Raw genomic sequence first — 26,687 nt, 5'->3', positions numbered from 1 at the left:
TAAACTACACAAAAGAGGGGCCCCCACAATAGATAATTCGGAAAATTTACCATTTTAAATTTTGGAAAAATTTGGGGCCAGGGGGCCTCCACTCCTTTATTGCCCGAGGCCTCCAGACCTCTAAATCCGGCATTGACTACACAAACTTTTGTCGTTGCCTTCGTTATATATATATATATATATATATATATATATATATATACGAAACAGCTGTATTGCAATCAAAATTATTATAGTAAAAACTATGAAGTTAAAACCTACAACGACGTATGTAAAGCTCGCTTGAAACAAACGACACCTAGTGCAATATATAATAAGATTCCAAGAAATATAAAAAATCTATGTCTTTATCAGTTTAAAACAAGTTTGTATGCCTGGTTAAGTGACATAATTTTTTATACTCTAGGTGAATTTTTGAATATGTTAATTGTACATAGTAATAGTATTCATGTTGTTCGATAAAACTTGTAAATAGGCTGTCTCTGAATTTTGTTGGATCATTAACAATACACCAAAAATACAGGTATTTTTTTTGCATGCTTGTTTAAGTAGAATATATTTTTAACAACCCTATGTAACCCGTATTCCGCAAATAAAATTCATTCATTCATAATTTAACGTAACTTGCTGTCTCAATTTCGCATATTTTTTTTGTAATATTCGGAAAACAATTTATAAAAAAACATGCAATGAATACGCGTGCTTAGAACTACTTAAAAACTTTTCTTTTATAATTCATTCTTAATGGTGATTTTGATCCTTCTTTAATTTATTTTTCTTTTTTACATGGTTGAATATTACATATAACAAAATCTGAGTGTTTTATCTTTCTTTAGATATATAAGTATTAGACTGCCACAATTGCAACTGTACATGTTTTACTAAACCTACTCGTTGGAAGGCAGTCCAAAATAAGGGTGTTACTGAGAAGTACCCTAAGTTTTATTAGCTGGACTTACTACAGCCTTGTCGGAGAACTAAATGCTGGTGATAAAAACACGTTCTAATGTAGTAGGTTCATACAAAATAAACAATTGTAGCTATTTTATTAATGTAATACTGATTTTTACTCCCTTTTGTGTAGTATAATTTCTCACAATCCAGCCGCATATTCACGTCTAACGTCAATCCCAAAGTGGACAATTAGTAAATAAAGTCGCGATCTAAATTTTAAAACAATTATGCTTATTACATTTTGATCAGTATAAAACAAGCTTTCAAATCATAGGTAAACTTTTTATTTATTTAAAGGTTTGCTTTTACATTTTATAAGTCAAAACCAGTAAGTTGTGACAGAACTTATGACCTGACTAAGTAGTTTCCCGCCGAAGCAAATTTATATATATTCGGAATCGGGTTAAACAATAAAACAACTTTGAATAAGGGATAGGAAGGCTAAATTTAAACGCTAAATGTTCTTACGTATTTTTATTAATTACACTTGTAAAATCAATTTACATTTGTCATTTTGTCAGTGATTATATACCTATTAACATTATAGCACAGCTCATAAAAAACTTAAAAGATTTACAAAATAGTACATAAGACAAGACATGCAATACATTTGAATTGTTTAATTATAATAATGAAAAGTCATATTACAATAACTTTTACAATCACTTTTCATTATGTCTTTATTCCGTGATGGGTAAAGACATAATTAAAAGTCATATTGCAAAATATTGCATTTGTAACACAATGTAGGGGAGTTACAACTTTGAGTTTACGTTATAAATTAAAGTCGGTATTTGGCGGCGCGCAGGATGGGGTACTTGTCGCCGGTGCACAGGCCTCGGAAGTCGTCCATGGAGAGGTCCACGATCGACACTCCACCGAGGTTCTTAGACCTACAAACATGAAATAGTTTTCTTTGAAACAATACGTCAATACTGATTTAAAATAACAAATATCGGGAATAAAACATTTGTATTGATCATATTATAAGTTACTAACTCCTTACATAAACAAACGCGGAATTTCATAAACGCGAGCATCAGTAATAATATAATAAAAATCAACCCGCAAGATTATGCCCTAGCGTACGCAAAAAGTAAACAAACAAAAAATAAAAGTAACGCTTGCTTACTTCGCCAGAGGCACCACGAATGTTAAGTAAGTGCTTTTGGGCTTAACTTATGTAATATAATATATTTATTTAATGTAATTTTATGGTCAATTTATTAATTGTAATGGTTGTAATTTAATTTTATAATTTTATTATTTTTAAAGCTGTAGTATATTTGATTTAATAATAAATTTATTTTTTTTCAATTTTTTTAATTTTTATTATTGTAATTTAGTTATAAGCTGTATAGGTATATGGATTCCTTATTGTCCGAAATAAATGAATTTTATTTTTATTTTATTTTATTTTATTTTATTTTATTTTATTTTATTTTATTTTATTTTATTTTATTTTATTTTTATTTTATTTTATTTTATTTTATTTTATTTTATTTTATTTTATTTTATTTTATTTTATTTTATTTTATTTTATTTTATTTTATTTTATTTTATTTTATTTTATTTTATTTTATTTTATTTTATTTTATTTTATTTTATTTATTTATTTAACTATACACACAAGGCGCGATTAGGGCTGCCAATTGTATCACAGACTTTTCTCCAATTTGAAGGGTTCAAGGTGGGTTTTTGGTCTGTTATCGTACCCTATTAGCATCAATTAGGCGCAGGCGTTTCAAGAGCACTATTAACCAAACAAACTAAATAGTTATTTAACTAAATAGTTATTTGGATTGATAATTAAATTTAGAGAGTTTTAAATATCATATACCTGATAATATTAAATGAACTGTAAAACCGTGGAGATGCACATACCCACATTATAGAGATAACCAGTAATTTATGAAGTTTTTTTTACAATGTGCAATGGCTATGTGCAAAGCCTTTTTTGGCGTTGTTCTGACTGAACTTTCTTTACGATATTTTTAAAATCAAACCATCTAGATGACTGGTTATTATTCCTAGTAATAGGTTTTGAAAGGTCGTATAAGCCATGCTCTATAAAAAATGCAGATTCGTTTTTTATTCAAGGCTTTGGTTCTAAGTTATCTTTCGACGTATATTTATTACCATTACCTACGTAATTCTCAAAACTTACGTATGTTTTGTGATTTCACTTACTTGACATATGTCGCCTTCTGTCCAGCAGTGTCGGGGTCCTCGTAGCTCACCCACAGGCCGCCCTCGCCGCTGTCGTCGGGCAGACGGAACGCGTAGGTTCCTGTTAACAGAACAATATCAAGGTTTGTCGCAAAACCCACTACACTAGGAAACAAACTCCGAGCGAGATCGGTTGACGTTGACGCGTACGGCGTCGAACATGATAAAGGGTTTTATTCAAGACTGCAAATATGCGACGCAACGCAACTTTGCGAAAATACTGCAATTTTTTTCTGCACTGTAAAGTAGCATCAGAGTCGAGCGCATTCGCTCGGAGAACCTGTTTCATGCGGCGTAAAAGCAAGCGTGGACTGACACGGACACTCAAACATTATTCCGGAATATTACGTACATTGACAACTGATTTAGATATACTTAAAAAAATAAATTCTAATAAGCTATGTTATGATGTAAATTTGTACATTTTTCGTATTATCATTGATCATACCAAAGCTTAAACATCAACCAGAGGTGCATTTGTGTAATAGGTGTAGTAAATACGGTCAACTCACGTTACCACTCATCGATTTCAGGGTTTTAATAGCCCTCAATGCATATTGAAATACAAATATATTACAAGACTACACTATTTTGACTTAAAATAATAAGGTGAACCAGAGTGCAGTGCTTAAACATATACCTACGGTAACTTTGCCACAATTAGTTACTACTGTCACTTGCTAAAAAATATATAACTTCTGAAGTAACTTGCCTTGGGACAGCAAAAATGCTTATTTAAAAATTGACCCTAATGCAAAATTTACTATATTTAACTGTTACAATTATTCCGTGCGTACTGTTTACGTAAATTGGGAACTGAATCCCTAAGTTGTGAAGTTAGCGCCGAAAAATTTTTAATGGTAATATTTGCGTTGCTTATGTTTGAAAAACTTGGATATACATGAGAATGCAAATTTTTTTAGCCGCTTACTTTACAACGGTACAATTATGCAAATTTATGCAAACCTTACTAATTAACGTGCCCGCAAAATGCCTAGTGCGATGTTTGGTGGTCAACTATGGGAACCATTCTTGATCTTGTTATCGATTATCCCATAAAACCTATTTATTTATAATTATAATTTCATAATGGTCCTGTCCGCTTTTAGTTGGCAATCTCGCTACACAGTGGCCTCAAAATCCTGTTTTACGTGAAGCGAATGTAAAGCGGGATTAGAACAAATCGTCCACTGAGAGGTTTTCCCCCGAGGCAAACGATTTACTCTGACCTCTACTGTAAACAACTGATGAGATTAAAGCAAACTGCTCAGACCGAGTTTAACAGGAAAAACAGTCACCACGCTCTCAGATTAATATATATTGGAACAGAGTACATATTTTTCACCTGCCTACCTATACATAAAACACATACAACAATATGCATCCACTCATTATAAAAGAATACTAATTGTACAATTTATCAATAACCTTTTGTATGCTTTTGAAAAATGTTGGCTTTTAAAACATGAACTTAATGTTCACATGCTTAATTTTTAATTTAGGGATGCACTAATCAGTGCTAAAGCATACCAAAGGATAACAGATATAAAATTATTTGTGACTGTGACATTACGTAAGTTGCGTTAGTGCAAAATTTGCAATTTTCTTCCAACACGTAACCAGCACCACACGAATGTTAATAACAACGGCAAGCGAGCATAACTTCCAAAAAGTGAGTACCAACCAAACACATGAGATATATCCGCGTCCTTCCTCAAGCCCAGCTCTGAAAATTTAAATATCGCAGCTAATTCCCGGACTTTGTTAAAGAAGCTTTTCTACTTTAAAGTGGCAACCGTTGTTTAAACTTAACCGTGTCTTAAACTGTTTAGTAAACTCTTACAGGTATATACCGGTATAGTTTAAACCTTCTGTTTTATAAAAGCTGTATGTTTAAATCTTAGTTAAATCTTTTCTGAACCAACTAGTTGGTTTGTTATCTGCGTGTTTTTAGGGCCATCGCACCGATTGCAATGTTAGACCATTAGTAGATAGAGGTAAGCAGTGATTCAAAATATTAAATACGATTGACGATGAGGTGGTTAACATCAATACAGGTATCCCTTATCCTTGTAACTGCTGTACTCGTAGTCAGATATAAGTTATACAATATCCAGCTCATTTCACCGCAGTTTGATAAACAAGACAAACTTTTTGTATCTTCGTACCGGCGGCGAGACGAGCACGTTCGATGAAAAATTCTATGCGGTTAAGAGGAAAGAAGACGGCCGATTCTCCATATAAACGTAGTCCCCATTTTCCTCTCTGGGAATTGACATTTTCGAAAATATACTTTGATTTAAATTAACCAAGTCTATGCCCCGACGTTTGACTTTTTTCGATTCTTGTATTATGTATTATAAAAATTAGGAGCGAAAACCAGATAACATACAAAATTTTAAATAAGATTAGAAAATTAAAAAAACCGGCCAAGAGCGAGTCGGACTCGCACAGGAAGGGTTCCGTACCGTTATCTATAAAAACGGTCACCCATCCAAGTGACCTCGCCCGACGTTGCTTAACTTCGGTTATTGGATGAGAACCTCGAGATTGGAAAGAAATATTTATTTTATTCTGTTTTTAGTATTTGTTGTTATAGCGGCAACAGAAACACATAATCTGTAGAAATTTCAACTGGCTAACTATCACGGTTCATGAGATACAGCCTGGTGACAGACGGACGGACGGACGGACGGACAGCAGAGTCTCAGTAATAGGGTCCCGTTTGACCCTTTGGGTACGGAACCCTAAAAAAAAGAGTATGTCCCGTTCCGACTCTCCCCTGATAAATTTTAAATTCTTTTAACTCCTATAATAATTAAAAATTCGAAATAATCAAACGTAGGGGCATAGCTGTGGTTGATATACAACAAATTATGTGAATATATTTTCAATAATGTTAATATCCAGAGACGAACATGAGGACTAAGTTTGTATGAAAAGGTGATTTGTGAAAGGTGTATGAAGAGGCAAAGCCCAGAAAGTTTCGTGTTTCTTTTTCTTTCGACCAGACTTTCCAAAGATTAGGTACATAGTACCATCTCTTTATAGAACATAGAGTAAAAAAATTGTTCGCCGTAATAAAACTTAATAACGCAGATAATAACTCGCACTGAGCAAGTTTGAACAACGTGACAAGGCCAGGCGGCAGTGCTCGAAACTCCCGTTGTCGAAGTAGGCAGGCTCTCCCATTATGTTATGTGTTGTAGCTCACAGACGCATATCTTAATAGATATTTCATGTGCCGCAACTCGTAAGACAAACAAGTGCTGGAGACTCTCACTTCCTCTCCTGGGTGGGTGGACTAGCAAAAGGAGAAACCTTTTTTTATTTGCCCCTTTAACGCGATGTGAAAATTAACTTTTAATCAAATTACGGAAAATATAGAAATAACACAATTAACGCTGAATTGGCTTGAACAAATGATGTTTTACAGATCAAACTTCATTCGTGATCAACGACCGTCCGTAGCATCGTCCGAACCAATACAAAACAAACGATATTTTAACCGTTATATTATGACATAAATTTTCCTGGGGGCCTAACCAAGATAACAATCATTTGTAGTAAACAAAACGAAACGCTATGATAAACGTAAATAATTTATGAAAATTATAGCGTTTGGTTTTCTGCAAACGATTGTCATCTTAGCTAAACCCCCGACCGGCTTAACCCGATTCGGCATCGAAAAATGCAGTTAAATTATTCCAAATAGACTACACACGGGTCAGGAATGTTTAGTTGATCTACCCACTTAGATATATGTCTATGGTATAGCAAGTAGATCAGATTAGTTAAAAACACGATTCATGTTTATAGGCACTTACCGAATCGCTTGCTAGGGTCAGTGACCTTCCTGAGGTGAGGCTGCATGCCTTTCTGGTGGTTGGGGTTGATCAGTTTAGCGCACACCTCGGGGTAGCTGAGAATGCCCTCTTTTTTGGTGTAAGGACCTGAAAGCAAAAAATAACTTTCCATCTGAGCATAAACTCCATTTCTCGAACGTTATTAGACTAATAGGTACCGGATTGTATATACATAAATATGATAAACCATATGCATAGAATTGTAAAGACCTGTAAAGAGAATGTTTATTAATAAAAAAAAATGTTTTAATAGTAATGGCTAAATACCTATACAATTTGACAGCTCGTGGACTAATAATGTAATAATATTAGTCTAATTACGTCCGAGAAATGGGCCATCATAGGCCCCTCTGTTCTTACACTTAAATTGTATCATACCTACTTGTATGTCTTCATAAGTCCCATAACATAAAAAATTAGAAGTACTATCGTAATTTCGGACAATGCGTATTTTAATCGTATCGTAATCTCAGCTAAAGGATATTTTTCTATAAATACCGGATGTTTTTTTAATAACGGCAATATTTTGCGAGATGAATATATAGGTCATAGTGAGAAACTTCTTCTTATGGGACCAAACCCGAAATCACGAACCCGTACCGGTGTCCGCGTGATAAAATCAAATATCATACACTGAAACGTGATACACGTTAATTCGTTCAGAACAAATGCATTCTACTGCAGACAACATAATCTGGTTCAGTAATTATTTCCACATGTACCGAGCACTCGCCTAGCTACTAAAGGACTTAGGGGTCTGTAATAACACTAATAACATAATTAACTTAGAAAATTCCTTTTTGCCTAATACTAGTGATCAAATAATAGAAAGCAACGCACCAGCTTCACCGGCTCCGTCTGCGTGGAGGGGAGGCACGCCTGAGATTTCGCTGTCACTATCAAGCTTCCAGGTGCGGGCGTAGGTGGCGATGCCGAGAACAATCTTGGTGCTGGCGGCGCCATGCTGAAGCCTGACGGAATTTCATAGGGAAAGTTTATGACCTGGGGCACTCTCAAAATTTTTTACAAAAAAAACAACTTGAAAAAAAACTAAGAACACATTAAATTACTCTCAATGAAAATATTTTAATATGTATTATTTCAAGTAGACACTATTATTTAAACCATAAACCGAAAGGAATGTTATATACGAAGGAAAAATGACCAAGGCGTCCAGTGTCCAGAGCTAGAATCGAACCAGCATCCTCTGGGCTCAGTGGGCGGCCCAAGCTTTGAGGAAGCCTTGCCATATAAGTACTTGGAAATTTCGACCCATGCCACCGTGACCGGATAGCCGAGCGGTCTAGGCATATGTAACAGAGGGTGCTGTTCGATTTCAGCTCTGAATACTGGAGGCCTTGGTAATTTTTCCTTCTTTTATGACATTTCGGTTAGCAAAAGACTCCGAAACTCGCTGGTAAATAGTTCACAAATTGTAATCGGTCCTGCTTTTCACGTTGGTAGTTGGTGTTGTCAGTTTCACCGCATAGCTCCGTTTGCAGCACCATGTGAGAATAATACAAATAGGGTAGTTAACTGATTAGTCAAATCACAGTCAAATTCTTTTTTCGAACTGTATTAGCCACTATGAAATCTATATGAAAAACAAATTACCTACTCTTTATACATATGTAGTTCTTTCGGATTTATTAAATAGAAATTATGTCTGAAAATAACTGCGGTCTAGGTTTTTGTAATATTTTGTGGTGCTTTATTTCGTGAATGTTGTGAAATAACTTATTTTAAATACAGAGACATCCCCATTGTGCATGTAAAGATGGGGAGCGGTGTAGCTGGCATCTTAAAGGGTTATTCAATCTCTAAGTAGAATATGCACCTAGTTCCAAAAGCAGAGTGGACATTAAATAAGGGATCTCGGTTCTTTTCGGCGTAGAAAGGGCTGTGTACGATCAACTTGTAGAGTGCTTGACTCGTAAACCCACGAGGAGAGACTCACCAGTAAGAAACAGCAGAATCAGCGTTCAACAGGGGATTGCGGTTCTGTGGGGCGTAGATTGGGGCGGTGTAATCAGCCTCCTTGGGGTTGCGCTCAGGGGTCTCGTAGTCAAACGCCTGCAGGTTTACGATGTCAACCAGGTTGATGATAGCGGGTACGTCAAAGTAGACTGGAATAAATAAATATTTTTATATACGTATACGTAATAGATTATCCTTACATTTTGTTTATGAAAAGAGATGTATTATTATCTCTTTTGATAAAAAAAGGAAAATTATCATGTCTCCAGTTTCGAGGCCAAAATAATGGGATTGAAGCGGTTGACAAAAAACAATCACTAATTACGCCCGTAATGTAGGTAGGTCTAGTGTTAAGTGGTAATTACTAAGGTAAGTGTCCTTACTTTGAAGGACATTCATCAGGAAACAATTTGTATTGATATTAAACACAAGGTGTACCCGTTTTCATTGTCTTGACTATACCTACATATATAGGTACAGAAACATCTATATGGATGGATTCGAATATGCCTGAGGCCTCGTAGTTATTAGACATTGGTAATAGCGACCATATGTCGACTTGATTGACGTTCAGTGAATTCAATTGATTTGAAGTGGTTCACTGCGTAATTATGCCCAATCATTTTCGGAGACGACTGAGATGCAGCGGAGAGTGCAAGTTCCGGGTAAATAGAATTGAATTGGAAAATACTACCTACGTATATTTGTGTGTGTACCTTTTTTTGAATATGGACGCAGTTAAATAATGTAATATAAAGTTATCTCTTTATATGAGGAAAAATATAGTAGGTACCTATTTTTGAAATTTATATTTATGTACTTAATAACTAAATATTGTGAATTGTACCCCGACGATCCTTTTTAGGAGATAAAATATTATTATATAACTTTCTCGAACTTTTGCATAGTCTTTGACGATCGTGATGTTCTTATAATATTGGCTCAGGCAAATTTGTATTGTATTTTATATCATCAAATAGAATAAACCAAACTAACCTACTCAACTAATACCTACATTGAAAGGTATTTGCACCAGTCTTTTATTGCCAGCGTAGTACACTGTGGAAAGTTTGCAACTTGCCCACATATGCATAAACTAATAAATATACATATCATTAAAGAAAAAGGTACTACATCTTGCAATATACAACCAACCCAGAAAATAAACTGCCTTTTACTTAAATGTTACGTGAAAAAGAATGCTGAAGTTTGCGTTCCGTTTAAATCGAATATAAAGAATAATACTTGCTGAAATAACAGCCGAAGTAAGAAATATAAATGAAAATGTAACTCGTAATAACTTCTGATGTTATTTGACTAACGAATGTTGCTCATGAGTCGTGGAGGCAAAAAATAGAAAAGGTTTGTTATTAACTGCATACAAAGCTATCGTATAACTCTCGAATTTCTTCGAGAGTTGACGCCTCGAAGGATAGGTATGTTTAGATTTTTCACCTTATTACAAACTAAGGAATTAAGGTGCAAAGTGTAAACTAAACATATCTTTGACGTGGACTATTCAACATGGACTTGGCTTATTTACAGTTGTAGAAGCTGGACATAATCATTATTATATTTAACGGCTCGTAGTTGTCGTTGCGCCGACGTCTATGTCATCGACCGGGCTGCTATCTCAACGAGTATAGTGATATATTAAGGTAAGTAATAGTAGATTAGATGAGAGTAGAAGTTACATTTCCTAGTCAGATGCCCCATGACAAATGTACCTTCATGTCATGTCATCGTACCTTTCATGTCATGATATTTACGGTAGACTTACTAGAAGAGTTAACGTTGGGCAAGACAGTGATAGCAAGCTGCATGTTGGGCTTGACGGCAAGGGCCTGCTTCAGCTCGCGGACGAGCGCGGTGAAGCCCTCGCGGTGCTCGGCCTCCTTATCGTCGACGGGCGTCGTACCGAAAGTCTTCTTGATACCGTGCCAGACGGAGCCTGCGACAAATGTTGCTATTAATAATAAATCACATAAAAATCCATAAGAATAACTCTTTTAAACCAAGGTAAATGTAAAAATTATTAATTGTGAACTTTTCAAGCACTAGCTTTTACCTTTTAACCAACCGTTTATCAAAGAAATTTACAGATACGTATTAGGTACAAAATACAGTCAACAGCAGAAGTACTAGTTGGTCAAGATTTCAAAATGATCTACACACGCTCTTATACGTCCGCTAAGCTTCTCGTACTTCTGCTCACTGTGCTAAACCAATGGCAGCACACATGAGTAAATAGGGCAACAGAATACCAAAAACGAAATCACAATGTCGTAAATATTCAATTATATGATATTCAAGCGAATGACCAAAAAAATGAAAAAGTTACAGGAGTACGAATAAAACTATAAGCATTTTATTTTATTATCATCCTCATTTTATGATGAAACCAATTTGAGCGTAGCGAAACCAGGCTTCGCCGGTTCATGAAGCGCGGTTTATTATAGTAAATTAAGACTTACGGATAATACACTCAAGTAGGCACTACCTACCTACAGGGTGGGGCTATGTTTACGTTGCCTTCTTTATATCCATTTTTAGGGTTCCGTAGCCAAATGGCAAAAAACGGAACCCTTATAGATTCGTCATGTCCGTCTGTCTGTCCGATTATGTCACAGCCACTTTTTTTAAAGTTCCAAAGTCAAATTAAAACTAATTTCACCATATCCATCTGTTTGTCTGTAGGTTTATGCGTCCAGGGTTCCGTTAATCAGTTATCATTAGTACTAGAAAACTACAATTTGGCATTGGTACCTATATTCTATTAGGTAATCACGCCCACAAAGTACTTGCCTTTGCCCATTGAAAAGAAAACACGAAAAAAAAAACATTTTAGGGCATAAGCTCCCCGGGCGCTCATCAAGTTGAAAGAGGTGCCAGATGTTGAAAAAAAGTTCTATTATGTCAAAAACCACGGAAATTTTGTATTTTGCTAAACCTATAAGTCCATTTTCTATACCGGCCTGAGGTGTTTCGGTAGCTAGAAGCTTATCCATTATTTACAGGGCGTCCTGTATAATAAGTACCTAATTATATACCTGATAGCCTGTACAAATGTTGGATATTTTGAATAGGTATCTAATCCCATTTTTCCCCTGACGCCAATGAACTTCCAACTGACTTGCAGTATTAACATACCTAATCCTATTTAGGTAAGATTACCGAGTTACTTGCTCGATTCGTAGTCGACGAAGCAATCAGGCTTTTCACGGAGAAAAACAAGGATAATCACTGGTTCTATTAGTATAGCGACAACAACATTACTCCGATAATACCCTGTATTAATAAATTATATTCTGTCTCGCTTATAGATAAAAATATTATGATAAATTGGATACTTGGATATTCTCCTAAAGGTCGAACGCCACTAAATATTTAATAGGCAAAGTTGGATTGGAGACAAATCATACTTTCATTTTATTCTTTCTGAACATTAGTTTTGATGAAATAAAAGTTTATTAACCCCTGTGTAAGAAAAACTAAAAAAACGTGTTCTATGATTGCCGTGTAATGTTAAAATTTGCATTGGTAATTACCAAGGCAAATTTGCTAATTAGCAATTCTTTTTTTCGGTAGGAGAATAAAACTACTTAGAGCATCATACATACAGACGACAGAAATAAGAAAATTTCCTAGATCCTAAATGATAGCCGTATAATGTGGAACTAACACGCGGACCCGGACTTGAACGCAGTAACGGATACTGGCCTTGGCGGGTTCACGTAAGCACACGGTTCGGTGTATAACACGCATAGCCCTGGTACTAAATGCGCCAGAAAATCGTTGCCATGTTAAACGTATACGGGGACCTGCCCTGCGGCGGTAGCACAGTCGCATTTGTACCATCTGTCACCATGCCTGTCACGTGCTAACAAGTACGTAAGTGCGAAAGTGACGGGCATAGTGCCAGGTTATAAAAACGGAACCATGCTGTCACCGCTGCTGACAGACGACCCCAACACAACTGCGAACCCTATTAATTACACGGGTACATCGGGGTAAGGGTGTCGGCGTTTTACACGGATATCGAGCGCCGTGATCAAAATGGTGCTGCTGATCCATCAACACTCCAGGGTTTACAGTGGAATCTCACTAGCCCCTGTTACAAGATAAACGTACCCCAGGTGGAACGAATCTTCTTGGGTTTGATCCTAGGGAACTGCCAAGCTAGGTCGATGCCGTCGAAGCCGTGCTGTTCAGCCAGCAACACTCCGGAGTTCACGAACGCCGTACGCGCTTGCGGGGACTCCAACTGCAAGCACACGTACCTCATTAAAGTCCACGTAAAAAAAATAAGTAATCCTCAAAAAATTTAGTAATTAATTAGATCCTCACAAAATTTCTTTCTTTCTGTCCCTCCTTCCTCCTCAAAAATGTATGATTGCTCATTCACTTTTCGGGCTGTTCGGTTATGGAACTCTCTTCCTGTCGAACTAAGATGCGCTCAATCCCTTGGTGTCTTCAAATCCCATCTTAAAGACTATTATCTGTCCCTTCTTTAGTGTTTCTGTCCGCGTTACTGGTTATCACTTTTGGCAAGAATTATATAGTATTGTATTGGGACCGTGCGAAGTGCATGGTGGGGGTAAGTAAAGCGATCCCAGCGCATAAGGTGGTAAAAATTAGAACTAACTGCGGATAGCGTCTTTAACATTTCGTACAAGTTATATGCTCGAAATGAAACTTTAACTTACGATTACTCCTGAAATATTCATTTAAATCGTATAGTGTAGTGGACCATTGTAATCTGTATGAAATGCTTAATATATCTAACGTATTTAATTTGATAATTATTAATACAGTGTCCGTGTAAATAGCCGTGTAAATGCCACATACTATGTGATATTTTTCTAGAAGTTAAGAATGGGTATAGTAAGTTATCCTTAAATGATAGACGTTGAACATCACGGACTTTTTTGTAGACCTATGAAAGGGAGACAACTCCACCATACATTGTGTTGTTATAGCTCAAACAGATTAGGCAGCGTTTTCGATTAAAGCTCCTAGCCAGCGTGTTTTTTTTCCGACAACATCGTTATATTTCAACCAATTTACACAAAACCTTAACAAGTTATATACCTAAACCTTCCTCATGAATCACTATTGATATGTGAAAGTCGTATGAAAATCTGTTCAGTAGTTTTTAGTTTTGGAGTAGTTTTATAAGATGTAGTGCATTTACGTTTCCCCTAAACTTGCGGACGCTAAGTTGCGTGACAGTCGTGCACATAGCGAATATATGTATATATGTTTTTTTTTAATGTATACATGTAGGTATAAAATTATATAAGTAGTATGTATGTATATGTAGGTATTGTCTTACTGTTGTAGACTTAAATTTTTAAAGGTATTTTCTCTACTGCTATTTAATTTTAATTAAGTTTTCTTTGCACCTCCTAATTAGTTATATTATTTTTCATTTCTCCACTACCTAAAGGTTGTCTGGAAGAGATCGCTCTGTAGCGATAAGGCCGCCTGTTGTTTACCTCTATCTTCATGTATTATATGTGTTTCCATGAACATTTTTGTTGTTGTTGTTGTCAGAGGTTATGCAATAAAGAGGATTTGTATTGTATTGTAATTATTAAACTTTTCTGGTATTAAAGACCAACGATATAATAGTTATATGGGGAATAAGACATACTGTTTGAGGTTTGACCTACGTGGAACAGTTAAAGTTAAAAAGCGTTTTTTTTTTTTTTATGGAGGATAGGCAGGCGTTTGACCACGATCACACCTGATGGTAAGTGATGATGCGGTCTACGGTGGAGCACGCTTACCTATGAGATACCTATTTACTCTAGCCTTGAAGAGATTCAGATTGTACTCATACGGAAACACAGACTAAACACTTTTATTCCTACTCTGAAATTGTGCGTTCTGTTTTACGGCGTTATTCTAAGTGATAGATAGTACATATATATGGCTGAGTCAGACCCCTTTAAGAAGCCCCCCTAAAGACCGTCAATTGTTAAACAACAAGTTTAGACAGACGCTCAAATACCGGATGTCACATCTAAATTGCTCATCTCAAACGATTACAATTATTAATATTAGTATCACGAGACTGTTTGAGATTTACGTCTGGGATCAGGGCCTCTACCGGGAAAATCGAAGTTCGTCAATTGCGGGCATTTTTCTCTCTCACTCTAATTACGTCTAAGAGTAAAAGAGAAAGATCCCCGCAATTTGCGAATTTCGGTTTTCGCGGTAGGCCCCCTGTTTATATTAAAGTTAAGCGTTAGTGGTTGTTTTATCATTGCGTAGTATCCTATCGCTCTTGCTATAAATGGTGACTAAGGCCTCCTTAGTGGCCATGGCCACTAAGTAGTTGCAACTACTAGTTCAAAGTCGAACACTGCGCTGTTTACTTTGACTCCTGCATATAAACAGTGCGTAAATAATCAATAACTGGTAAAGGCTCTTTGAGAGCGCATGAACGCCAGAAAAGGAGTTGAAGCAGTCACCGTGGCGGAAAACGGTCAGGGAGCATATATATATGACAAAGTGACCTGATTTGACTTGATTTTAAATGATAAATATTTAAAAACGTTCATTTTAATTGGACTTGTAATGTTTTATTGTTTAAATATTTTTTCGCGTTGGTGTGGTGAACAATTTTGGGTTTCACTAGGGAGCAAAGTTTATTTGCACTCCGTGCCTTGAAACCCACGCAACGCTCAAGATACCACTTTTCAAACCTTTTTAGATTCCTCCTTTAAATTTTGAAACCTTTGGCTTGCTCGCATATCAATATTGGCACGATGGGTTAGACAACAACTTGTAAAACAAATTCTTGAGGATGTTAATATGTGTCTTAATAAGCAAAGTTCTGTATAAACTTGTTATTGACACTAAACTAACTTCATATTAGACGCGAGGATTCCTCGTTTATTCTCTTGTGGGTGGAAACAACAAACATCGTGCTCTATTCAGTAATAATCGCGCCAAATGGTCTGACGACATGACACGCTCGACATCCTATAGAATTGCCGGTTCGTGACCGGGTTGCCAAAAACATTTTCCGGGACACTTTAGCTGAATAAGATACTTATGGCGTCTGGGGAATTATGTTGCCGATTTGAGAAATTGACATACAAACCGGGGCTTTCTTTTGGTCCGAAACCCAAGCTAATCTGAAATTCAATATGACTCGAGTTTTTGAATTAATTATTAGCTTAAAACGTTTTAGTCGGACAAGTTTTATACAGTTACAGATAGTATTAAGTTGATGTAAAGTCTAGATATGTAACAAGGTGCCTAAGGTTTTAATCGTCACCCTTGCATTCGTAAGGCCAAAACCAGCAAACTTTTTTACAAATAGCCCGCATCCAGAAAACTTTAATAGTACATTACGATACAAGTGCGAAAAATAGGAAATTCGAAACGAGTGGCGATAAATTAAAACACGACCGAAGGGAGTGTTTTAAATCGACACGAGTTTTACAGTACATATGGCCCTTTAAATGTTCGACACAGTAACATAATATGCTACTTCTCGCACTAGTGCTATAAAGTAGCCCCATATGTACTGTAAGTTACATTTTTATATTAATCTCCACGACCATAAAATGTTGTGAATATTATTTGGGGTCACCGTAGGCGCGCTGTACCTACATATTCAGTTAATTCAATTAATCATACAACGAGCGTATACCCCGCCTGATGAATATGTATAATAAGGCGTAGCGTGAGCTGATAATCTACGACGCAAAGAAGTACAACTGGACAACGAGTGTAGCAAAAGTAGATAAAGCATATGAAAGGCGTTGAAAAAGTAGTCTTGAGCATCTGATCGGTTCCACAGATATAAATTTAAAATATATTAATGTATTCTCTTTAAGACACGGCATCGTAAACTAAGGCTGAGCCGAGTCAGCTCTCCTGGAGCGTTAAGAAACATTAAACCTCAGAGGGTAAATTTAAATTCTCACAAGCGCCTAAATAAGGAAGCGTATGACGCCTCTTGCATATTTATGTCATCTTCTATTACGTGAATTTGGATTTACCGCGTCCCAACCACGGAGTTTTACAATGGGTGCATATGTAATGTGTTCCTTTTTAATAGTATTTCGAAAATCTTCTTTAATGCTTTCCTAATACGATTTTTATGTTCATCATCCACTCTCCCGTCATTTCATCTAACCTCTTGAGACTAAAATATTCATTGTGAACGATGAATTCGAGTATTATATTGTTAGCTATTAAGCTTTATCCTCACGGTTTCTAGAATAACCAATAATATAGAAGTGTTAAGATAGTGTTAATAATTATTCTAATTAGGAAATAAACTAGCATAGAATGCCATATTATGTCATTGAACTGAACATTCAATCCATACACTGATTTAAACTGACGACGTTGTCCCCGTGGTCTCGGAGAAGACTCCACCACCACCACAGACAGACCACGGGGACAACGCCGTCCTCGAAACGTCAGAGGTAAATTTTAAAACTTAATACGCGATTAAGTCCCGATTGTGTTAGTTAATAATATTCAATCCATATACATATTATTATTTTTATCTACGTTTACAATAGCTCAAACTTTGTATATGGAATGTTATTTAATTTTTTTATGTTTTATTTACTATTATAATGTTATTATTATTATTCGAATTTTATATACACGAGACATATTATGTAGAAATGTTTTAATAGGTATTAGATATTTAGTTAAATTTAATATTGTGTGCCCTAACAGGGTGTCATGAACTGACTAAATTAATTGTAACACCTTATTATGTAACTTCATGACTGCAATAAATAAATGATAGGTATGATATGATATGATATGATACAGTCAGCAAAACTATTAGCATAAATAAGTAGATTTTTAACCAAGGGATGAAATGGTGCATTTCACCCGTGTTAAAACACTTCTTTTCATCTCAAGTACGAGGAAATTTAAATACATGTCAATTAAAAAAATACGGTAAGGTATAAACTTCAGTAGTATTTCTTGAGAAAACTTCCAATTAACAATTTAGGTAAAAATATCGTTATTATGGAATAGGGAGTAATTATCAGAATGGAAATTGTACAACAAATCCATTTAAATACAAAATTTCAATTGCTTATCGTAAAAAAAAGAAAAAGACTTACATAAAAAGTACGTGATCAGGGGCAGAAACGTATCTTTTTCTGCACACTTTTTAAATCAACAACGACCCACTTTCAGAGCATGAGAATATGCAGGGGTGCGAATAGTTTTGCTGACTGTACATAAATTATATACTCGTATTATGCAAAGTTATTCTTTTCTTGAGATCACAGGACAAATAATTGTTAAGGCATGACTTACCAAAGTATTGTACTTGGCGGCTTCTTCGATGTCAGCATCGCCTCCGACGGACAGCAGCACCTTCAGGGCTGGGAACTTGCTCTTGAAGTTAGTGATCGCTCTGTAGTTGGCGTGCGAGCGGTCCACGTCCAGGTTCTCATTCAGGGGCACCATCTTGTAGGTGTCAGGTTGGATTCCGGCATACCCGTAGACCAGGTGAGTGCAGAATGACAGCGCGGGGTCCAGATCCAGGGGCAGCATGCGGGCTTGAGCTGGATAAATACATCCCTCAACTGTTTTACATTGTAGTAGTGGCCTGGTCTTTTGTTCATTAAGCGTCACAGAGGCAACCAGAAATAATGAGAATCCAGTGGATACCAAGCGCAGGTGAGTCGACACATAATTGATAGACACATCGACGCTGCTCATTGCTAATAGCGTTCGACTCGCTTCGCTAAGCAATGGGAACACACGGCCACTTAGCAGTGTGGTTCCTTTGGCAAACATCATTGAATGCGCCATCGGCATCGAACTGCCTAATTTGTATGCGCTAATTTTAGTACGCGCAATTTAGTGGTCATCGACAATTTTTACCTTGCCGAATCGCACTTTACTCGCGACAAGCATAAGTTGCGTTTATGACGACGAAATGAGCAACAGACCTGAGATAAAAAACGGCCTTGCAATTCTCGACATTTTTTTCCTTCTAAATAGGCTTCATCAATAAAACATTGGAAAAAATGCGCATACGAAACTAGTCTTATTTATATCATAGCAAACAAACTTATTCGATCAGACTCACAATAACTGTCGGTGAATTGCAAGGATATGTCATGATACCTACATATGAATAATACTGGAGCGGTTTGTTAGAAATTAATTCAACACACGTGACATACAGTGAATTCTGACAACTTATGCTTGGGTATCATTCGACGGGCCTATAAATAACTTGCCAACTTTAACGAGTGATATTGAAATGTAATGTCACTGTTGTCAGCTGACAGATCATATCCATAACAGTTTAAAAAAAAAAGAAATTTAAATCAGAATTGGGCCCTCGGTTTTTAGGGTTCCATATCAAAAAAATACAAAAGGAACCCTTATGGTACGACTCTGTCCGTCCATCTGTCTGTCACAATGCCAAATATCTCAAAAACCACTTAAGCTATCGATTTGAAATTTGGAATAGTTATGAACAACGCTAACCCAGACACATTGACAGTATTCTTTTTTGGTTTTATTTTAATTGACTATGGAAAATGCCCAATATGAAGAGAGGGCAAAATTTCAAAGTGGAAAATGTGAAAAAAAACCGATAGATAAGGATCTCCGATGTTTACCGAAGGAAACTTTTTAATTTTTACATAATATTAGCGTTACTATAAATTTTACAGGAAAAATATAATCAGACCTCTATCTTTAACAAATATCAACAACAAAAAGTCAGTTTGCAATTTAACCAACTATACATGTGTTTATTACACTTTAAATTTCTACGGGTTCACATGATAGAGAATAATCCTCTAAAAACCAACATACTTACTCATACTTAGTATAGGTACTTCTGATGATAATGCTATTACTTATTCTGTGCTTCTGATCAAAAGTATTTCGCCTTTATGGTTGTACAAGATAATTCGAAGTGTGTACGGAACCCTCGATGCGCAAGTAAAACGAACTCGCACTTTACTTACCGGTTTTTTAACCTAAGTGTTTAATTATGAAAACTATTACAATCTGTTTTGATTATACCGCGTGTTTCCTGTAACGAGAGCAATACATTTAACTGTAGGCTGTACTCCTCAAACTGACCAACACTTTTTCAGCAACTTTAAAAAATAACTTTTATTATGATTTTTAGAACTCTTTATAGTTTATTCTAAGACGCGATGTATTGCAAATTTTGTTATGTTTAAAGTGTAACAAGCAACGTCAAACACACTTATATCAGCGTACATTTAAAATAATATTTAATTTGTATGAAAAAGAGAAAATCTAAAGATTTTATAATTTTTAATTGTTGATAATCAGAAGTTTAATTATATCGTTTGAGGAGTATGGTTTAATTATTTGCTCGTGTTACAGGAAACACCCGGTATAACTAATAATAGTACGAGTAAGAAAGTATATAGCAAGAGAACTTTTTGGCGTTAGTACATACGTTCTTTTAGTTAATTGACTGTTCTATAAAATTTGGTCTGAAGCCCATACTAAGTTTTGATATATTTAGGACAACAGATTTTTGTGGTTTTCTGTGCTAGGTCAATAATAATAATAATATAGTTTCGTATTATTTCATTGGTAGAATGGCTGAAATGGGAAGTCATCCATCACCTATTAATTTTAGTTATCTGAGACAAAAACAAAGTTTTATTAGGAGTAGTTTAGATACTTACTCAATTGATTGTTTAAATTATATGGCCCGGTACGTACTTTCATGACTCTTGTCTGTAGATTACATCGAATACAAAGACCATCTGGCCATTTTGCATCTCAATCAGTGAGTACGACGGTACGACGGCTTAGGTATGGGATTTGAAAGTGACTACAGTGATTCCATTTGGCGAAACAGAATCTCGCACTAACGGCCGAGCGCCTGTAATCTGTATGCATGGTAAATTGCTGCCAGCTTGCTTGGGGTAGGCTCGCCTGCTGCTTCCATATTCGCAGTGATCGGATTACTTAGGTAGTTCAATTTAGGTTGAATATTTGAAAAATTCATGTAGAAAATGTTGGATAATTTTTTGACCATTAATATAAAGAGACCTATTTTAAAAAAGGAATTACATAATGACATATATCATTAACCAGTAAGTACCTAATGTAAGTAGGGACTCAATCTCTACAACATTTCCAGCGATGACTTAGTCCTGCGACAGGACACCATGTACCTGCGCCGCCGTGGGTGTGAATCTAACAGGACAGTTAACGAAGAACGTCCTATTGTTCCCCTGATTAGCCACTTATCGTTACTGACGTAACCGACATGTTGTAGTTTTGTTCAGTTTACCTTGCGGTAACTGGGTAATCGAGAAAACAATACGGGAATGTACAATCACCTCCAATAATATCTTATATATAATTTAGCTTTAACAATAATATATTGTGTTAAAATAAGAACCGCACCATTTCAGTACTTTTCTGAGATTCCCACGTTACAGGCTGAGCCTAGTGTGGGGATCAATGTATTACATCTCTTGTAATGCCAAATTCTTGAAATAAATAAATTATTTATTGTTATTCTTATATACTTGACGAAGCGCGTAAAAATATAATATACTCATTTTATGTTCTCATGATTCTGCAAATATAGAAGGCATTTTACGCAATTTATTGAGCAAATTGTTATCGCAATCGACTGTTACTGTAGTTATAATTCAAATTAAAAGAAAGGCAGCCGTGTAACTGCCTTCCGTTCCGCTACATGAAAAACGCAATTTCTGTTCCCAACTGTAAATGTGTAACCATGCACACATACAGGACTTACCTACCACATGTCTATACACATAACCACTTCAAAATGTAAATGGAAAAGAAACCAAGTATATAAAAACTGTTTCACGTTTTCCTTTTTACACCTAACGGTACGATTTATTAACCTTGGATGGCAAAAAATATTATGTATAGCACAAGCAAAATATATTTAAGTATATTAATTAGCGCAACCTTGATAAAAGCTCGAAGTAATTTCCCAATATCGTTACAAGTCTTTTGCAATGATCAGTTGTAGTGACTATCATTACTATCTAACAGGAAATTTCTAAGATAAACGGGTATTAGTGACAAACAGAAATATTTATATAATAAAAATATCTCTAATGAACTATTTTTAACTATGTATAAGAAACCTATTAACAAAAGAAAGGGGTCCAGTGAGAGTTCCTTTTACTCGCGCACCGAGGATTCCGTACAAACTTTGAATTAGCTCGTGTAACTATAAAGCCGAAAGACTTTTGATCAGAAGTACCTATACTAAGTATAATTGTGTACAACGCCATCTATCGACAAATTGTTTAACTAATTGTTGGTTTTTCGAGGATAATTTGTTTATCATGAGATCCGATTTCAAAAATATTAAGTATAATAAACACGGTGAGTAAGGGTTTCAGAGCTCAACGGCGGGAGGGAGGGGTGTTAGGGTCGGCAACGCGCATGTAACTCCTCTGGAGTTGCAGGCGTACATAGGCTACGGAGACTGTTTACCATCAGACGGGCCGTAGCTTGTTTGCCACCGATGTAGTATTAAAAAAAATGGTTAAATTGCATACTGAATTTAGGAATGTTATTTTGTTAATTAAAAAAAAGTTACCATGATAGAGGTCTGATTGTATTTTTCCTGTAAATTTTATAGCAATGTTAGTATTATATGGATCTCAAGATATTTAGCGATGTGACAGACAGACAGACAGACAGACAGACAGACAGACGGACGGACAGAGTCGCACCATAAGGGTTCCTTTAAAAACAATAGGTAGCGATTTTTTATTATTATTACTGAGTTTGAAAGTTTATGAATTGCTGTTGTAAATAAACACGCGCTAATAAGAGTAGTATTTATATTTATAAACAGTTGCCTATCCACTCATGCCCCTGTTATTAAAAGTTATAATTCGCAAAACTTGTTTGGTTTAACATTCGCAACTGTTAGCTCCCAGTGAAGTTGGTCCGAGTCTGATGTAACCGTCGAAATAGGTATAGCCGATGGCCGCTAAAGTAAATGTTTATCTGCCTTCCAAGAAACTCTAGAATGTTATTTGTTAACTTGTTATCTTATTGACTCGTTGATATAAGGTCAAATGACATTATATTCCTCAGCAAGATACATAATTGGAGGTTATCATTCTCGATATTATTATTCAAAGTTTAAAACGAATGATAAATATAATTGTGTCGAACCTATCCAATATATATCGTAGGATCCAGTTTTTACTTAAAAGTGTGTAAAATATGTTCTATTTTTATCTAAGACTTTATTTTTGGCGAATTTACTTTGTCCCAGTAAAATTCAACTCGTCAAAACGAATCGTATGAACCCATTTTCGAGTGGTCTACTAGTAGATAGTCACAAAAAGAATATAAGTATTTATGTACATGCGTACATGACAAACTTCAGTAAATTCGATTCAACCCAAACACTGGACTCACATACTTAGGGAATAATCACAGAACAGTTATTATACATTACGTGTATGCATTATATGTAGGTAAAGACTAAGAAAACGACCGTTATCTCATGAATCGAACTTTCTTGACTATAACCAGTTTCAATTCTCCTTTCTTATAAGTCAATATATGTAGTAAGTATATAGGTAGATAAACAAAATTCTTGATATTAGCACTCGTGCGAACAAGCGAAACATCACGTTCTTGGGTAAACTATTGACTAAACTAATGACCCGGTCAATTAGTCTTGACAAACGAATTACTTATACCTACCAACTTGTAAAGGAAAATTACCCTCTCACCCTCATTACCAATACTAACTGAACTGTGAATTTGTTACAAAAATAAACGAACTTATCCTTGAGCTCAAATATTCAAGCTCATAACATTTCTTTTGATAAAGATAGTGTTGTACAGTCAGCATCAAAAGTAGCGGATCAAATAACGTTTCATAAGTAGCTACCATTCTGTAACAGCTTAACAAAAAGTTTTGTCTTTAATATAGAACAACTAAGACTGTAAAAGATATACTTTTGAACGCGAATTTAAAAAAAATATCTATATTTAGAAAAGTTATCCGGAATATCAGATACTTTTGGCGCGTTGTTTCATCCGCTACTTTTGATGCTGACTGTACGACCTGAATTTAATGTACAGAAAATACTTAATAACATAATTTTTGTGATAACTTTTTATCAAAAGTTACCTGAAGTCGTGCAAGTACTTAATATTTTTTTCATTACAGTTACTCCGTGCAGTGTACTAAATGAGAAACACCTATATGTATTGTTCCCGAAATTTTAAATTCTGTCAGTAATTCATACGAACAATGTAGGTTTACTTTTAAAATACTGGCCTTTCTGATTTTTGATATTTTTGTTTAATAAGATTAAATTTCCATTACAATCTTTATTTACAATAACAATATATAAAAAATTTCAATCGTGGCTGAATGCCAGGTAGGTCTGTGCCTTCGATGCCTAACCTGTCAAACCATGACAATATGGCGGACGAATGTTTGATATGTCACCGTATTTAAGAATTATTCCGCTTAAAATTTAGTTCTTTCTTCGCAAGTGTTATGAAAAACATTGTGGTAACTGCGGGGGTAAAAATATTGCAAACTCGGGTCTTTAATTTCCTCCAGCCTGGAGCTGTCGGGAATTATCACCCTCTTTTCCAATGTTTCACGTCCCCCCCCCCCTCGTTTTCTCTCTAACTCGTGATTTCTGGCATGACATTTCATATGTCTTATGACCGAAAAAAAAAGTATTATTGTTGTTATTTACAATTAGCTACCTCTCAGGTAACAACGGCCACAGTACAACTAAATAAGTACATACATACATAATACGTAATTCTTTCTATACTCGTAAAGTAAGGTCATCGTTCCAATGCCAATATCGTATTAATGACGACCTCAGTGTTTTCGCAAACTCAAATAAAACATACCCACGGCAAAGTCTTATTCAGTAAGTACCTACATAATTGTGGGGCATTGAAATCGTATCCACGCTATTATACAGAAGAAAAATATACGCTAACTCGTTTTAGTAATGTAAGTACCTATCTGTTTGTATTTACTCACTACATATTTTTGAATTAATATTTTCGTCTAAATTGTTTATTTTATATATTAATAATAGAATTTCTGTTTCCATTTCCTAGCTGTAGGATTATAATCGGAAGCAGTTAAATTTTATACATTTAAATTTAATAGGAAAATAAGATTAATAAAGTACCCACTAAAATTATTTTATGAATATAAATGGAGTTGAAATAAATTATATACCTTATTTATTTCACAATTGGCCAAGAAGAGACTTTAAATATGGGTTAAAATCTTCGTCTAATTTGTTTATTTTATATATTAACAATAGAATTTCTATCTGTTTCCATTTTCTAACTGTAGGATTATAACAGGAAGCAGTTAAATTTTATACATTCAAATTTAATAGGCCAATAAGATTAATAAAGTACCTACTAAAATTATTTTTCGAATATAAATGGATTTGAAATAAATTATACACATAAAAACTTGAAAATACACTAATAGCGTAGCGCTAGTTATGGAAATTGCTAGGCAAATGTCAGTGACCGTTTGTTTAAATTTAAGGTAGGTACCTCATATGTATGAATAACGTTTAACCTTAAATTTTGTTTATATTATCGATCAATAATTATAACTTAATTATTTTTTTATTGTAATGTAAAATTTACTGTCGATATGTCTATAGGTATTAACAATAGCACTTATCTCATCCTTAATAAATTTATAATACAGAATGCCAAGTAATTCGTTTGAAAAAAAATCGCACGGCATGAATTCGCCCTAAATTTCTCAAGAACGCGTATGTATCGACAACGATAAGAATTGGCTGCCACGGCGATTTCATGCATATAACTATGATTCCACACATAACTAAACAGTCGAGCGCCATGAAGGTAGTCTGTCAAATTTCATGAAAAAACTTCCACATGTAGGTCGACAAGCTATCTTAGACTTATCGCTCTCAACGCCTCCAAATCTCATACATTATTCATGATATCGAAGAAGTTTGGGAAGAGTTGCGCTACCTGTTTTGAATTCAAACCGAACAAAACTCTGTAATTGTATTCTTACATGTGCGCGCGGGAGATTAAAACGCTTAGCAGAATGAAATATATACTTACAATCCCTGACATAGCTCTTGCTGTCGTAGTAGCAGACGACTTTGCCGCCGGGCGTGACCGGGTTGGCCACGGCCACGGCGAGAACCGCAGCGAGGGTGAACAGCAGCATGGTGTGAGAGATGACTGGTCCTGATGGCGCGCCGGTGCCAAATGAGACCTGAGCGCGCCCGGCTAACGAGACCGGTTGCTTACGCGAAGGTCAAAGACTAACGATGACCGCATCGCGCCATTTCGGCTAACTGCTTGTTTTGTTTACCGAATACTTGACCCTAAGTCATTGCCTATAGGGTAAACATTAATTATGACAACGTTCACAGATAATGTTAAATATTCAGTTCAGTCAGCGACACGGATAAAATAAAGAACTAAATTCTAAGGCATCTGCTTCATTAAAGGATTCATTTGTCCTCGTGGAACCATTTTCCTACTTATGAAAAGCAAATTCTTGCTCTAGTTAAATTACCTTGATTGTAAAACTTTGTTTAGGTACATTGTTTCAAAACCGGATAAGTACGAGTCAGACTATCC

The 26,687-nt window shown here is 35.5% G+C and overlaps 1 protein-coding gene across 2 annotated transcripts; it reads right to left on the bottom strand.

The window, feature by feature from the left end:
• Positions 1–1,413: 1,413 nt before the first annotated feature.
• Positions 1,414–26,324, bottom strand: LOC133533197 (chitinase-like protein EN03). 2 transcript variants are annotated; one of them, XM_061872178.1, is made up of 9 exons: positions 26,160–26,324; positions 18,342–18,613; positions 13,158–13,290; positions 10,807–10,977; positions 9,007–9,175; positions 7,890–8,020; positions 7,011–7,136; positions 3,145–3,244; positions 1,414–1,847 (listed from the first exon to the last, which is right to left on the bottom strand). In XM_061872178.1, exons 1-9 carry the CDS (start codon positions 26,266–26,268, stop codon positions 1,736–1,738), a joined length of 1,323 nt encoding a protein of 440 aa, XP_061728162.1. In that variant the 5' UTR covers positions 26,269–26,324; the 3' UTR covers positions 1,414–1,735. The 2 variants fall into 2 exon arrangements, with proteins under 2 accessions (XP_061728162.1, XP_061728223.1); XM_061872239.1 differs by having other exon boundaries at positions 18,342–18,592; positions 26,160–26,323.
• Between the last annotated feature and the right edge of the window lie 363 nt (positions 26,325–26,687).

This window comes from Cydia pomonella, chromosome 1, assembly GCF_033807575.1.
Source record: "Cydia pomonella isolate Wapato2018A chromosome 1, ilCydPomo1, whole genome shotgun sequence".
Classification (NCBI taxonomy): Eukaryota; Metazoa; Arthropoda; class Insecta; order Lepidoptera; family Tortricidae; genus Cydia; species Cydia pomonella.
This window is presented reverse-complemented; position numbering and strand designations above follow the sequence as displayed.

Coding starts and splice junctions, on each gene's coding strand:
- LOC133533197 (XM_061872178.1), bottom strand. CDS start 26,268: ATGCTGCTGTTCACCCTCGCTGCGGTTCTCGCCGTGGCCGTGGCCAAC. Junction 7,137..7,889: donor AGACGGAGCCGGTGAAGCTG/GTGCGTTGCTTT, acceptor TTTTGCTTTCAG/GTCCTTACACCAAAAAAGAG. Junction 1,848..3,144: donor CAGAAGGCGACATATGTCAA/GTAAGTGAAATC, acceptor TCATGTTTGTAG/GTCTAAGAACCTCGGTGGAG.